The sequence below is a fragment of the Malus domestica genome, chromosome 14 (assembly GCF_042453785.1).
Source record: "Malus domestica chromosome 14, GDT2T_hap1".
NCBI classification, from domain to species: domain Eukaryota; kingdom Viridiplantae; phylum Streptophyta; class Magnoliopsida; order Rosales; family Rosaceae; genus Malus; species Malus domestica.
The window spans coordinates 26,330,299-26,347,382 of record NC_091674.1 but is presented as its reverse complement, the minus strand read 5'-3'; the positions used below and the strand labels follow the sequence as shown (position 1 = coordinate 26,347,382).

Genomic DNA, 17,084 nt, shown 5'->3' with positions numbered 1-17,084 from the left:
CAATCACCAACGGGGAGGAGTCGTTCACAACCTTGGTGGATGCAACAACCATACGAAACTCTCTATGGTGTTTGCCAGCTTGAGCGGCAAGGTTCGAAGACGGTGTAGGTAATGCCGAATCCCCACAACCCTATAAGTTAAAAAAATTTAGGGTGGACAAACCTAACGACCTCACGAAAGTTTAAGTTCAGTACAATATCGGTCGGAGTCTGACTCTTGATCGGGCCTCTTAAGTTTGAAACTCACCTAAAAAAGGAAATGTCCACTCCCAGCCATCGTGCAAACAAACGAATATTACAAAATTGGGACAAAAAGTCACAAGGGTGAGTCGTTGTGCCATCTAATAGGTGTAACTAAAAACCACTCTACCTAGCGAACGGAGATACGAGTCCAAATTATGATAATTCGACTTATCTAGTCGGAGCCAGCACATTCCCAAAATGAAACGCGAGTCTGAATTATTAAAATATGACTTGTCTAGTCGAAGCCAACTCATTTTGCAAACGAGACAGGAGTTCGAATTAGACAATTCGACTTATCTACTCAGAGCCAACATATTCCATAAATGGGACAGGAGTACGAACTAGGGCACTCCAAATAAAGGAGGCAGAAAGATTTGGATAAAATTCCACAAGATGAGAAACGCAAAATGGACATGGCGAAGTGAAACAAAGCTACAATACTTCAACAGAAAATCAACATAGTTCCAAAAGTCATAAGCAAAAGCCACGCCTCGACTTAACAAAAAAAAAAAAGCAATATTCACTCCACCAGCATGATTGAGCATTGACTCTGTCAAACCCACCTCACCTTCAACACTTACAACTTCTTCACCCCCCTCAACAACAGCAGTAGCCTCAACAACCTCGATAACCACATCATCATTAGCAACACCAACAGCTCCAACCAACTCAACTTTCTTTCTCTTGGATTTCGTGGCGGCCTTTCAAAGTTGTATGAAGTTGTATTTTCCTCAAAGGCGTGTGATCTTTCGGATCCGCTTATTCTCCTCCAGCAACTTCAGCAAGTCCAGACTCTACGACTGGCATTTTTGGCTCTAATTCCGCGCCACTTTCCACAACGCCACCTGACTTACACAAATTATGACACACCTTGATCCCAATATTCCTCGAATACTAGGATAAGCAAGTGCTGGCCGACACCCATGGATGACGAAAGCTATTTATTGAGTGCAAAAGCTGAAAACAAGGGATAGATATTGAGTGCAAAAGCTGAAAACAAGGGATAGATAAGACTTATAAATATAAAAGAATAATAAATATGCTAACTAGAACACTAAAAGAAATAATATAAAACTGAATGAAACAAAGGATGAATCCTACCCCGAGAGGACTCGAAGATGTCAATGCGAAAGTGCCTGAACGTCGGGATTTTATGCCTCGATTCTACACCCTGAAGAGGGCGCAAAACAAACATGAGTGGACCAAGTTGATATATATATACTAAAACATTTATCAACGTACTAAACCCCATGTTTTAAGAAAACACATATATATCATGATAAACATAGGTTTTCTGAAACCTAGCATGTCGTGTAATGTCTCAAATCATAACTTGTATATATAATAATCACTAGTGAATGTCTGATAACTCTCCAGGCCCTATGCTGGCTCCTCGTCTCTGAGCAAATAGTCAAAGGAAAATTACCCCAGGCCCCATGCCGGCTCCCCGTCCCTATACTAATAGCTAGAGGAAAAACACTTCAAGCCCTATGCCAACACCATAACTGTCGCCGGGACGGACTGGAATCTATCCCTTCGTCCCGTAGCGGAATAGGGACCACTAGGTAAATACAATACCATTGAACATTTATATTGAAAAACAACTTCATAGTATAAAGTCATTCATCATCTATACTATAAAGAGGTGTTCTAAACATGTTCTAAATATCATATCACCATCCATCACATATTCTATAAGAACACGGGTTATAGGAAAAATAGTAATAATTCAAAATAGTCTCAGTAAACATGTTATCACAAAGCGTTTCATAGAACATAATTGCTAAATCATTTTTTTCCATGTATGCATTTCTACTATTAAAACATGCATTTTAGAAGGAAACGCCACAATAATTGCCCCTAAACACATAAAGGGTCCAATAAAACTATACTATAACAATTGAATTTGGGAATACGGACGTCGGAAACGGATTTAGGACGTCGAATTACCTTAAGAATGATCCCGGTTAAATTTCATAAAAGTTAATAGAATATTCCCTGACGGAATATTCCCTAATGAAATATTCCCTAACAGAATATTCCCCATAAAGGGTTAGGGCAGGTTAGGGTTTAGGGTTTTGACCTCACAGGGCTTTGGGGTTTAATAATTAAAAATGGTATGGGTTTAAAAGGTTTCTAATGGGTTTGGGCTTGAAAGCATGGCCCACATTACTTTGAATTTCAAAAAACAAATAGAATAATTAAATGGGTTGGGTTTTGTTTTATGGCCCGTTACTTGCCAGGGAAGAAGGTCGGATTTCAACCGGAAAATTAGACAAACTTTAAATGTTTATAACTTTGTAAATACTCAACGAAATCGAGTGATTTAAAAAACGAAAATCATAGTTCTTGACGAGACAGAGAGAATGGTACATCACACGACTCCTAACTTGCCGTGGTTTGGCCGAAAAATGCCTTGAAAGCCACGGAGGTCGCCATAAACTGGGTAAGATTCAAATGGATATAAGTTCTTCAATACTCGATGAAATTGGATGATTCAAAAAGGAAAGTTGTAGTACTCAGCAAGACGAAGAGATTGATACCTTGCATGCCAGCCAACTGGTAGTGGTTTGGCCAAAAATTGCCTCGAAAGGGGCTGTGCTCCTCACCGGAAAACATGGAGAAACTTTACCTAGGTAGTTTCTTCGTGGTTTGACATCTAAAACGTACACAAAAGTTTAGTCAACAACTAGAGACGAGGGGAGGATTAATTCAAAGGTCTAAAACCTTACTCTCACGCCAGGGAATCGATAACCGGTGTCGAACAAGGCGGCTCAATCGCGGTGGTGCAGTTGCAGAGTTAAGAGATTAAAGTGAGAGTCTAAGAGGGATGAGGGACATCTCACAGCTGAGGGTGGCATCTGTTGGTCGACTCCAAAGCACCATCTCGATGTGCTAGCTATGGAAGAAAGGAGAAAAAAAACTTGCGAGGGGGAGAAAATTGAGATAGAAAAAGAGAAAGAGAGCTAATCGTGGTGGTGATGGTTGCTCTGTGTGTGTGTGTGTTTTTTTTTTCTTTTCAGGGAAAAGGGAAGAAGATAGTTGCAGGGAGAAGAGATAAGGGAGTGGGGGAGAAGAGAGTTGAGAATTGAAAGTAAGAGAGAGAGAAGAGGTTGACTCGGGGGAGAACAGTAAGGAGAGAGACCGGGGACACAAAAGCAAGGTGGGCCCCCTAGGCACACCTATTAAGGCCCTAAAAACAAATTTTTAAATAAAGTAACAATCTACCCCCTTTAAAAGAATTTCGTCTTTGAAATTTAAAATCACTTACTAAGCTGAAATACTCGAAATTAGTAAAAACAATATATGTATAAAGAGAAATCAAGTCAGAGTGGGTGCATCAAAGAGAATATGCCACACCGTCGCGAACGGGTTGGAAAATCCTCTATCATGCCTCCAAGCTCTTACGTTCTTCCCCATCAGTGTAAAAGTGGAAACATACTTTAATACTTATAAGGTTGAAAACATAAATTGACATAAGGTCAAAAATAAGTACGCAAAATACTATAGCATTAAAAATAGATACGTACTAATATATAGGTCGAAAATTCATGCTGAACTTAAAACTAAAAATGGAAATACTTCCCCCAAAACATTTGTAACGTCAAAAACAAATAACTAAAGTAAAGGAAGTTAAAATACTTATACTAAAAACCACAATTGGAAAATGAGAGTGGGTCTCGCTTAAGCACATGAAACGTCACGTACTTTGAGAGAAGTTATCTTTGGGTCGAGCCCCAATAATCGCAAATCCGTGACAACTGTCGTAGACGAGTCTTGCTACCCACTTGCTTAACGAACCCAACGAATAAGTTACTGATACAACAGTCGGTCGCCCGCAATATCGATCAAACATTTGTTGTCTCGGTAAACAAGCAGTAATTTCCTGATGGTGCACAATTTCACACGTCATAAATTCGATCCTCCGAATACCGGTAACCAATACTCCCCTGCCAACCAGTGTGTCCGTAGAAACTTTCGCAACATGTCGCAAAAAGTGCCATACCTCAAACCGAACAAAACAGAAATTGTCGTCGTAAAACTTTATCCAGCACCAAGCATCATATTCTCTTCAGTTCTTCCAAATATGACCAACTACTATAGTGTTTTGCCAACAAAGAACCCATTTGAAAACCGTACCTTGGGATTCAAGAGTAGTGATTACCATGTTAGTAGTAGACCCAAAAGCTCAAACCAAGTAAGCAGAAAATGAGAAGTCATCTTCCTCAACAAGCAGTATCTTTAGAAAGTTGTTGTAGTGCTCAAACCACCTCTCCATTTTTGCTTAGTTGTAGACTTCTAGTTAAATAAGATCAAAGTTGGTGGAAAGAAGAAGAACTCGCAAGTGATCAACCTAAAAACCCAAGAGAACACACACCTTTCGAGATAAGTGTAAAGATTAACCAATTCTCGCCTCAACCGTGCTGTAACGCTATCCCAGAATGCACCAAACAGATCTACTATAAGTGTTTCGACAACTACGTACTCACAAACAAAAGAGTCTTGGAGTGAAGCAATGAAAAGATGCGTTGAGACGAACACATAATGTTGGAAAAGAATAGATGTGATGCCTATGAATTATAGTAAGATGGTGATACAATCTGCTGACATTCTGTACTAAAACCTTCATCCAACTCTTATTAAAAGACCACTCAAACCTCATGCCCACGTGCTCACAAACCGAAGGATCCTGGTGTGAGGTAGTGGAAAGCTGGGTTGAGGCGAACACACCACATCATTGAAAAGGTCTACCAGAGTACGATATGATGGTTATGAATTGTAGCAAGATAATGAGTGGTGACCATTCAATTCAGCGTGAAGATAGTGATGCAATCAGCTGATCACTTGCACTACAATCTTCAGCGTGAAGATGGTTGCTCTGTGTGTGTGTGTGTGTTTTTCGGGGAAAAGGGAAGGAGAGAGTTATAGGAAGTCCAGAGATAAGGGATAGTGAGGGAGAAGAGAAAGTTAAGAATTGAAAGTGAAAGAAATAGAAGAGGTTGACTCGGGGGAGAACAAAGATGAGAGAAATTGGGGACACAAAAGCAAGGTGGGCCCTCTGGGCACACCTATTTAAGGCCCTAAAAACAATTTTTTAAATAAAAACCCAAAACTACCTTTAAAATCGAAAATTAACTTTCTCTTGAACTATCCAAGAAGGTGCAACAGTTTTCATCTTCATGGCCCACGACGTCGACTAATCATCCCAGTCTGGATGGGTGATCTAGGACCAATCCCAATGATGTTAACGGATTGGATAATTTCGCGGTGACGTCGGCCTACATTCAGCCTAGTGAGGAAGATAGCAGACTTGCCATACTTGGGATTTCACGCTTGGTATTTGGTAAGTTTCATTGACTACTCGTCTTGCATGTCTATTGCAGAGTATGTTCAATTTATTCCTTTCACTTTCTATTTTGCAGGCACATTTGTGTAATGAGGTTAAAGGGATAAACTATCGGCAGAACATCCGTAGGTTGGAGGTGATGCTGGAAAAATTGAAAAAGGAAATGGTGGCATATGAAGCTAAGTGCGAGCACTTCGCTAAGAGGTTGGCGGATGAGGCGACTCGTGTCGAATCGCTAGATTTGTGCCTTCGCGTAGAGTGTCATCAGACTCATTAAGCCAAATCCTCATTTGAGGACACATTTTCCCAACTCCGCTACCGTAGGGATGAGGCGGAGTAAGAGACAATTCGGGTTCATGCAGAGTTGAACTCAACTAAAGTGGTCGCAACCATGGTCTGAAATGTCAATATTATTGGCGATATTTCGCCGATAATATCGTTTTTGTGAGAGAGCGATATTTCACACTTATCCACTGAATTATCGTTAAAATATCGTGATATTATCAATATTATTGATAATATCGCGATATTTTAGGCTTGGTACGAATCGGAGAAGAACACCGGAGCTTCTACAGCTCCGGCCGACTGTAAAAGAGCACCCTAGACTCCGATCTAGGTATCAAAATGAAACATAAGATGAGAGGAATGTTTTTATAACTTTCGTTTGCTGTGAAACGATCAGAGGTGTTCGAAAAGTTCATTGACACTCACAGCCTCGTCGGAGCTGGGTGTGCTTTCCCCCGGGTCGATCTCATTCTAAAACCTTGTTAAAAAAATGAGATAAAACTTATTATATCTCAACCACACAACATCCAAGATGAATTGAGGTAACCCGATGCTTACCTAACCGGAGAAGGATCAAGAGAACTCATCGGAGAGTTCATGGGTTCCACTGTCCTAGCTGCACCGAGAGAAAGGGAGAGAAAGACGAGGTTTAGATGGTGCCGTTGACGGAGTACTACGAAGGGTGTGCGGTGACTGGGTGTGTTCGACGGGAAGATGAGAGAACACAAAGACTCGGGGAAGAAGAGGAAAATGAAGAGAGTGAGGAAGGGAAAGAGAAGACAGAGAAAGACGAGTTGGGCTTGGACCACCCGGGGAACAACAAACCAATGTATAAAATATCGATGATATCGGAAATATCGGTAGTCCAAAAACACGGAAATTTCGGGATATTATCCATATTGATAAAAATTGAATAAAAACCACGAAAATTGTAAAAAAAACTTGGAAATTTTTATTGAAACTTTGCATGATGTTTATTTAGTCAATTATCAATTACTTTATCACAAAAAATTGGAAGGAAATGCATTGCATGATGGATTTAACTGATTTAAGTTGATTATATAGCGAGCTGGCAAACATTGTGAGTGTAGAAAATATGTAGTAATTAATGAAAAAAATTTAAACACACCATAATCATTTATATATAATGAATTAGTACAATATTTTACACTTTATACATTACATGGTAAGATATATGAGTGACTTAGTACCACATAGAGTTCCTATGAGGTTCAAATTTTTCACTATCTTTATCATCTCTATGTGTAGAGTAAGTGTATTATGAAGAGTAATCATCAAATGATAAATCCCCAAAATAGTTTTGCACGTAATTGTTAACATGCCACCCATATGGATCCGTGATTGGTTAACGTTGTCCATAAGCAAAATCATTTGAAGATTGAGTATCGGATTCTTTCCATGAGTCGCTCGATTCGATCCCAACAAGAATGAGATATGAAGGGTAGGGAAATTGTTGGTTATGAGTATAACCATAATTACTACTTCCCACTCCAACAGAGTCCGAAGTTATAGATAACGAGTCATCTTCTTGACTTGACAAAATCCTCTTGCCTCTTTTTCTACGAGTATAGCCCTTCCTTATGGCACAAATTCCTGGTCATGCCCGCCTACTGCCATGATTCTTATCCTGTGTTGCATGCGTGAAGTTTGCCTCACCAGTGAAATGGCTCATAAATCCGGGAGATGGTCCAACATAGTTTCTATATCCACCACTTCCTCCAGCTCCACTAAACCCTTCATCATTCCCACCTCCGATGGTAGGTTGGTCTTCTGATCTTGTACTATAGCTATCATTAGTATCAACATGATCTTGTGGTTATGTAGGATTGGAAGAATGTGGAATTCCAGTGTTTCTTGGTATTGGGCGCAAAAGTTCTTCCAAAGAGTCAGCGCTGCTAGATCCCACCTCCTCCTCTAATACTCTTTCTACATTTATCCCTTCATTACGTGCTTTTCAGCAACTCTGGAAGCTGGGTTGCTTTCATCATCATCTAAATGAAGAGGTCTAATCCATTGATAAAGTTGGTTACCCTCTGTATCATCATCTTCAGCAACAATATCAAATAATCTAGTGGGTCACAACAGTCGACATGATCTATTTATGGTTCCTTATCTCAAATTTGTAGCTTCATGTTGTAGTAGCAATAAACTAATTTTTCCAACTTACTATGAGCCAACCTATTTCTTTGCTTTGTGTGTATGAGTGCAAATGTACTCCAATTTCTTTCACAAGCAGATGAGGAAGTTGTTTGTGATAATACTTTGATTGCTAACTTTCTCATAATTGGTGCATTAGTCCTATACATGATCCACCATTCAGCTATAATGAAAAACAATGTTGATAAGCCTAATAACTCCAACAATTTATGTGTCAACGATTCGTAAAACTTTGTAAAGAGGTTCAAACACTTGGCACACATGTTCTGATTGAGTCCAAAAAGCATGATCAAGCAATATACTTTCCACCATACGACCTGCATTTGAGCGGCTGAAATTGTGGTTGGCCCAATCGTCCCTAGTGAATGGTTGCTTCAACCCTGCTTTCTTCTTAAGTAGGTTGTCTAATGCAATATAGTTGGTGGCGAATCGAGTGGTAGCTGGACGAATAATTTCTCCTTTGCAAAATTCACGCATCTTTGCCAACAACCAATCGTGATTGTAAATATAATTTGTGATCGTTCTAGCTCTTTTTACGACAGTAGCAATATTCTCTATTCCCCATTGTCTCAAGCATGAGATCAATACAATGTGTTGCACATGATGTCCAAAACACATTATTATGCTTCATTAATTTTTTTCCAGCTTTGACAAATACAGAACCGTTGTCGGTCACGACTTGGACAACATTATGCTCTCCCACCTCCATGATTACATCCCTCAATAATTTGTAAATATACTTGTAGTTCTTTATATGGTCTGAAATATCAACGGACTTAAAAAAAAATTGTCTTTCCCTTGGAGTATACCATGAAGTTTATGATAGACAATCTGGTCGGGCCAGTCTATCCGTCACACATGATTGTGCAACCATTAGTTTCTCACTTTGACATCAACTTGTTAACATACTCGCCAATATCTTTTTACTCAATTTCCAAATATTTGTTTCTTATCTCATAGGGAGTGGGAGGTTGTACTCCAACACCGGCCTGTTGACATCCCAATACCATATTTTTGAAATGATGTGATGATGCCTTCTCAGCAGGGACATTTTCATAGATAAAGAACTTGCTAATTAGATGCCCCATTCTCTCATTCATATTACCTCCGGTGAAATAACTCCAAACACTCTTTTGACGTACTTTGGATGACTTATATAAATTTGAGGCTATTGGTGGTGTTGGTTGTGATTCTCTAACACTTACTCCCCGTCTCATTTGTGCACCACTACTTGTCCTGGAACCTTGTGCTCTATTAGGAATTTTATAAAGGTGTTCTCTTTCTCATACTGACTTTTTGGAGGCACGTAATGCTTGTTTGAAATTGCTTCTTTCTTCAAGTCTCATGTCATCATCACATTCGTCCTCATCATCACTGTCAACCGCTTGGCCAATGACTTCTCCTCGTAACCTAGCTCAAATATTTTCCATTCCATGTGTTTTCTTTTCCTTCTGGTGTTTTTTATTTTTTAATAATGTGGTGATGAATACCTTTACTTCTGGGGGGACATTATCACATCGTTGGACATTATTTATTGGATCTAATCCACTAAGATGGTACTTAAGTCGTGTCACTCCACTACTCTTCATTACCCCGACCACAATATTTGCAAATTATGCCATGTTTGTTTCTGTCTATTGGGTCTCCATGTTCCCAAGCTGGATCACGTTTAGTAACTCCACTAGACATCTTAAACGTACATATATTTATTTTTCATGGAAATCAGGCAATTATTTTTTGGCCAAAAAATATAGTAGTGACGGTTATATAAGAGAACCTAAATAATAAAATTATTCTACAGAAGAATTAAATAGGAACTAAAGAAAATGATTGTAAGAATTTAAGTAATTATAAAAATAATATGGAATAATAAAACCTAATATTAATGAATAATAATCCAATTTGATAATAAAATAATAAATAACATTAAACATATTAAAATGACACAATTTGCAAATATTATGGTCGAGTAATGAAGAGTGGTGGAGTGACACGACTTAAGTACCATCTTAGTGGATTTGATCCAAGAAATAATGTCCAACGATGCGATAATGTCTTCCCATAAGTGAAGGCATTCATCACCACATTATTAAAAAATAAAAAACAGCAGAAGGAAAAGAAAACACATGGAATGGAAAATATTCGAGCTGCGCTACGAGGAGAAGTCATTGGCCAAGCGGTTGACAGTGATGATGAGGACGATTGTGATGATAACATGGGACCTGAAGAACGACGCAATTTCAAACAAGCATTACGTGCCTCCAAATAGTCAGCATGGGAAAGAGAACACCTTCCTAAAATTCCTAATAGAGCACAAGGTTCCGGGACAAGTGGTGGTGCACAAATGAGATGGGGAGCAAGTGTTAGAGAATCACAACCAACACCACCAATAGTCCCAAGTTTATATAAGTCATCCAAAGCACGTCAAAAGAATGTTTTGAGTTGTTTCACCGGAGATAATGTGAATGGGGGAATTGGGCATCTAATTAGCAAGTTCTTTATCTATGAAAATGTCCCTGCTGAGAAGGCATCATCACATCATTTCAAAAATATGGTATTGGGATGTCAACAGGCCGGTGTTAGAGTACAACATCCCACTTCCTATGAGGTAAGAAACAAATATTTGGAAATTGAGTATAAAGACATTGGCGAGTATGTTAACAAGTTGAGGTCAAAGTGGGAAATTAATGGTTGTGTGACGGATGAACTGGCCCGACCAGATTGTCTATCATAAACTTCATGGTATACTCCAAGGGAATGACAATTTTTTTTAAGTCCGTTGATGCTTCAGACCATATAAAGAACTACAAGTATATTTACAAATTATTGAGGGATGTAACCATGGAGGTGGGAGAGCATAATGTTGTCCAAGTCGTGACCGACAACGGTTCTGCATTTGTCAAAGCTGGAAAAAAGTTAATGAAGCATCATAATGTGTTTTAGACATCATATGCAGCACATTATATTGATCTCATGTTTGAGGCAATGGGGAAGAGAGAATATTGCTACTGTCGTAAAAAGAGCTAGAATGATCACAAATTATATTTACAATCACGGTTGGTTGTTGGCAACGATGCGTGAATTTTACAAAGGAGAAATTATTCGTCCAGCTACCACTCGATTCGCTAGTGACGATTAGGCCAACCACAATTTCAGCCGCTCAAATGCAGGTCGTATGATGGAAAGTATAATGCTTGATCATGTTTTTTGGACTTAATCAGAACATGTGTGCCAAGTGTTTGAACCTCTTTACAAAGTTTTACGAATCGTTGACACAGAAATGTATCATACTATGGGGGCAATATATGAGTTGATGCGTGTAGTGAAGGATGATTTGGAAAAAAAACATGGTGCAAGGTGGTCATAAAGATAATTGATGACCGATGGTATAAAACATTATACCACGATTTGCATGCAGTAGGTATAAATTATGTCATAATTTGCAATTCATTTCTTTAGTTGCATAAGTATTATTTCTCTTATTCTGTGTTTCTTTGAACAGCATATTATTTGAATCCTCGATACCAATACAGACCCGGTGTTGGAGATGATGGTACCCTTATATGTGTTGTACATAATGTATACTCTAAATTAGACCCTGCATCACCAGCAGTTGGCCAATTTGGTAATGAGGTACCCAATTACTTAAATTATAATAATTACATTGTTAGATTAAACTAACACGATTTATTGAATTCAGCTAACATGGTTTAAAGATGCAAGAAGAACTTTTGGAGAACCAACATCAGTTGCTGCTCGAACAAAAATGTCTCCTAATGAGTGTAAACATATTTCACTATCAGTTTATAATAGAATTTGTTGGAGTTATTAGGCTTATCAACATTGTTTTTCATTATAGCTGAATGGTGGATCATGTATGGGACTGATGCACCAACTGTGAGAAAGTTATCAATCAAAGTATTATCACAAACAACTTCCTCATCTGCTTGTGAAAGAAATTGGAGTACATTTGCACTCATACACACAAAGCAAAGAAATAGGTTGGCTCATAGTAAGTTGGAAAAATTAGTTTATTGCTACTACAACATGAAGCTTCAAATTCGAGATAAGGAACCATAAATAGATCATGTCGACCGTGGTGACCCACTAGATGTGTTTGATATTGTTGCTGAAGATGATACAAAGGGTAACCAACTTTATCAATGGATTTGACCTCTTCATTTAGATGATGATGAAGGCAACCCAGTTCCCAAAGTTGCTAAAAAAGCACGTAATGAAGAGATAAATGTAGAAAGAGTATTAGAAGAGGAGGTGAGATCTCGCAGCGCTGATTTTTTGGAAGAACTTTTGCACCCAAGACCAAGAAACATTGGAATTCCACCTTCTTCCAATCCTACACAACCACAAGATCATGATGATACTAATGATAGCTCTAGTACAAGATCAGGAGACTAATCTACCATCGGAGGTGGAATGATGAAGAATATAGTGGAGCTGGAGGTAATGGTGGATATGCAAACTATGTTGGACCACCTCTCGGACTTATGAGCCCCTTCACTGGTGAGGCAAACTTAACGCATGCACAGGATGAGAACCATGGCAGTAGGCGGGTATGACCAGGAATTTGTGCCATAGGGAAGGATTATACTCGTAGAAAAAGAAGCAAGGGGATTTTGTCAAGTCAAGAAGATGACTCGTTATCTATAACTTCGGACTCTGTTGGAGTGGGAAGCAGTAATTATGGTTATACTCATAACCATTTCCCTACCCTTCATATCCCATTCTTGTTGGGATCGAATCGAGCGACTCATGGAAAGAATCTGATACTCAATCTTCAAATGATTTTGCTTATGGACAACATCAACCAATCTTGGATCCATATGGATGGTATGTTAACAATTACATACAAAACTATTTTGGGGATTTATCATTTGATGACTACTCTTCACAATACATTTACTCTACACGTAGAGATGATGAAGATAGTGAAAAATTTGAACCTCATAGAAACTCTATGTGGTACTAAGTCACTCATATATCTTACCATGCAATGTATAAAGTGTAAAATATTGTACTAATTCATTATATATAAATGATTATGGTGTGTTTAAATTTTTTTCATTAATTACTACATATTTTCTACACTCACAATGTTTAAACTTCTTTCATTAATTATTACATATTTTATGTGAGTGTTCAGCCTACGAAGTTACTACCACATACTCCAGAGTGTATGCCCATTAGGATGCTCCGTCGTTGCTCCGAAGTAGCACAAAGCAAATGTGGTCAACCTTCCTAGATGACCTTTCTCGCCAAGCCCCGATCATCCGAAAGGGTGCCATGTCGAATGTAGGCTAATATTTCATCTATCTAGCTTTCACGCATGTCCACCATTACGACTTATTGCGAAGTTGGCCTCGTAATACTTGAAGCTTCAAAGTATTCGAAGAGCATGCTTCGGTGAAGCCGGTGGCCAACAAATGATCCCAGGTTAGGTGTCAGCATGGCAGTTTTCACTTCACGGGAGTTGATGAATATCATACTTGGTGAACTTAGCCCATAACTCTTTGGCCTTCTCTAGGTATATCGCCATGATTGAATTTGTGAGTTATGTATTCACCCGTGACCTGGTTTGCCACTAATAGAGAGTCGTAAAGATAGCTATCTATTTTACTTGAAGCTTGAGGGCGACCTTTAGTCTTGCTAGTAAAGCCTCATACTCGACTTCATTGTTATTGGCACAAAACCCCAACTTCATTGCCTACTCTATAATAGATCCATCTGTGGTGAATAAAACTAGCACAGCTTCAACAACCTTCGAGTTAGTAGACCCATGAACATAAAAACACCAGTGCGCGTTGAGGCAGACTCTTCTGTAGTCTTGGATTTTAGAGTGAACTCAGTAATGAAGCATGACAGTGCTTATCGTTTGATGGCAATTTTAGATATGTAGATCAACTCATGTTGTCCTAGCTCAATAGCCCACTTGTTAACTCTGGTGGAGCCGTCAGGACTGGTGGAGAATCAACTAGAGTGGGAATTCAATCATTACCACGATTCGAAATTAATTAAAGTATGGCCTGAGCTTCCTTGTCGCCATGCTAAAATCAACTTCTCTATCTTAGGATATCTTGTTTCAGGTCAGATGAAAGCTCTCGAGACATAATATATTGGCTTCTAGCCTTCTGAATTTTCTCGGACTAGAGGTGATCTTTCAGTGGCGAATGGCAAGCTCACCAAGAAGCATGTTGACAACCGAATTGGTCAAGTTCTCGAAGACAAAAGGCGATCTTTCGCCGACGAATGTGGTTGGGGTGTGGTCGTCTTGGTAGATGTTGGAGCGGATGGTGTGCATGGAGCAGCCAGTGTGGCGATGGATTTTGGTGGATGAGGGAAAATAGAAGTTGCGGGTTTGCAGCGGGGAGTGATGGTTGGAGCGGGAATGGGAATCTTCAAGAGAAACCATTCTCAAAGCTCAGAGCTTTACAACAAATTTCAGAAATTTTCATATGTGATTTGAGTTTTTGGGGAATTTGAATTGGAGTTTTGTATTAGAGGTACTGTGGAGTAAAGAAGGAATTCATGGTGCGGGGAAGTGTAGAATTGGGAGGGAGGGAAAGAGAAGATTGAACATGTTTTGGTATAAATTTTGTATGTTTTAGTGGAGATTTGAGTGTTGATTGGAGCCGAAATTTTTCAGCCTTCTTCCTTGTTAGAATCCAATTGTGACAATGCAACCCACCAGGAGAAAAAAGGGAGAGTTTTTTTTAATTAATTTTAATTGTTAAATAACAAAATTATTAATTTATGAATAATTAATTAATTTTTTATTCCAATTGGCGAAAGGGTGGGCCCCGCTCTTGCCCCATCATCATTTAACAACCAAATTGACAAAAAAATTAATGGAGGTCTATCATTGCAACGAATTCATAAGTTGAGGTATGACATTGCAATGTTTAAAACATGAGGTATGAAATTGTGGTTCGACCCATAGTTGAGGTAGTTTTGTGTAATTTGCCCTTGAAAATAACTAAGAGATCTTAAGACTAGTGGAGATAACTGACATATGAAGACTCTTTTGTTCTTTTTCAGATTGCACAGAGAAATATGCATCGAATTCACAGTAACAACATACTACACAATCATGTAAATAAGAGAGTTACAAGGAAAGCACATGCTAGGATTTAACATTCTTACCAGGAAGGATCTCCTCGATGATAAATTCACAGTTCTAACGGATGTACCCATTGAAACCCTAAAAAGATACAAAAAATACAATACTAGATTAATGCAAAAGCAAAGGGTTTTAAACCTGCACACATCTTTATTAGCATCTATAGTTACATCCATCTGTATGCATATATACCAAAAACGTACCAACTTTCTTCGAGGCATCACCCCCACAAACCTAGAAGAATTGCTTTTGACGTTGCTGACATCAGCCAATGCCCTTCTTACAACATTTGCATTTGCTAAGATAAAAGCAACACAAACTATAAAAAGGAACTGATTGAAGATGTGTAACTCAACTAACAAGTAGAGTCTGGTCGAACCTTACCTGCCGAACTACCAAGTATGCCTTTTCGCTTCTCCATACTTTTCAGCCCAGCTTTGATAACGAAACCATTTACAGAAACAAGGCAGTAAATATATAATTAAAACAAAAACTCCTTATCAAAAGAAACCACACTCCATCCCAATCCACCTCCAGAAAAAGCAGAGGAATAAGGTCATTAGTTACCGTTAAAAGCAGCTGCGTTCTCCTGAGTCCATACTTCGTTAACCGCTGCACAAGTCCTGAAATTGAAAGGGGCAAACAGATATAATTCCCCCTACAATCTAAATGGTTGCCAATAACTAAACCTTAATGTTCTAAAACAACTTAGATATTGATTAAAACCATAACATTCGGTAATCGAAATGAAATTACACATGTTTAGAACCACAATTACGGAATTACCTGCTCCCGGCATCAGCTTTAGCAGTGTCACTTTCTGTATAAACCTTAAAAACTTGGGACCTTAACTTCTAAAAAAATGGGAAATTAGCAATATCACTTTCTGTATAAACCTTAAAACTTGGGACATTAACTGCTTAAAAAATGGGAAAAAGAATGTCAGAAATTAATAAAATCACCACCACAACTTTAAACCAGCAGAAGAACCAAGAATTGCGGTTCCGCACCACTTGAACTTCAACCCGATTCCGTCCTATGCCGAATTTGGGCTGAAAATTAAGAAGAACAAAGCAGGATTCGCAGATGTCAGAATTGCTTTCACCCAAAAGAAACACCAGAGAAAGAAATCAAAGATAGTTAACCAGGAATCGAAAATCCTAAGGGGTTTCATCTGACCTTAGCAGCCAGCATTTTGCCTCGCTTTTCAAGTGCCACAGCGCTCCGCTCTGTCGATGATCCAATTTCTAGAAAGACCGAGAGAATTCCAGTCAATTCAAGCTAACATTCAATCCAGAAAAGGAACGCTAAATTTGTGAAAACTAAACCCTAATTTTTTTCAAAACAACTTCAAATTTGTACCAACGGTAAAATTCAAATTTCAAAACGCATCCCTAATTGAATCGATCCTTCGAATAAATTCGATTTATAAAGAATTAAATGGAAACGATAATTTCTTGCATAGATTCGTAGAAGGAAGCGTACCTTCCACGACGTCGTCTGGAGATATCTCTTGCCCTTCTCGGATTCTCATCTTCGGAGATGAACAGTCGACCGTTGCAGAGGTTCTGTCTGTTTGATTCATCCTGTTATTTAAAGCGGCGGCCTTTACTTCTTTCGTTTTGTGAAATAAAGATCCGATTTTACGTTACTAACCCTTTCCTCAGTTGTTTGGTCAACTATACCCCTGCTTTCCTCTTTACTCTCCCCTTCAATTTTGAAAACAAAAATCAAAACTTTTACATAATTTAAACTATGTTAATAAAATCATCTTTATCAAACACAAAACAAAATTATGAGCAGTAAAATAAATTCACACAAATTAAACTTTACAGTTTTTTTCCATAGCTTCTCCCAAGAGTGATAATAACATCTTCTAATTTTGAAAAATAAAATA

General features: G+C 38.6%; 1 protein-coding gene across 8 annotated transcripts; it reads right to left on the bottom strand.

The window, feature by feature from the left end:
• Window positions 1–557: 557 nt before the first annotated feature.
• LOC103418647 (uncharacterized) lies at window positions 558–16,835 on the bottom strand. 8 transcript variants are annotated; one of them, XR_003768550.2, is made up of 10 exons: window positions 16,673–16,835; window positions 16,367–16,434; window positions 16,150–16,239; window positions 15,974–16,041; window positions 15,755–15,810; window positions 15,572–15,622; window positions 15,391–15,485; window positions 15,211–15,268; window positions 1,344–1,413; window positions 558–1,199 (listed from the first exon to the last, which is right to left on the bottom strand). XR_003768550.2 is itself a non-coding variant. In XM_029093041.2 (9 exons), the coding sequence occupies exons 1-8, from the start codon at window positions 16,770–16,772 to the stop codon at window positions 15,245–15,247; spliced, it is 552 nt and encodes a 183-aa protein (XP_028948874.1). In that variant the 5' UTR covers window positions 16,773–16,835; the 3' UTR covers window positions 10,041–10,274; window positions 15,211–15,244. The 8 variants fall into 8 exon arrangements, 6 of the variants coding, with proteins under 6 accessions (XP_028948874.1, XP_028948873.1, XP_028948872.1 ...); XR_003768551.2 differs by lacking the exon at window positions 558–1,199 and adding an exon at window positions 1,216–1,232; XM_029093041.2 differs by lacking the exons at window positions 558–1,199; window positions 1,344–1,413 and adding an exon at window positions 10,041–10,274.
• Between the last annotated feature and the right edge of the window lie 249 nt (window positions 16,836–17,084).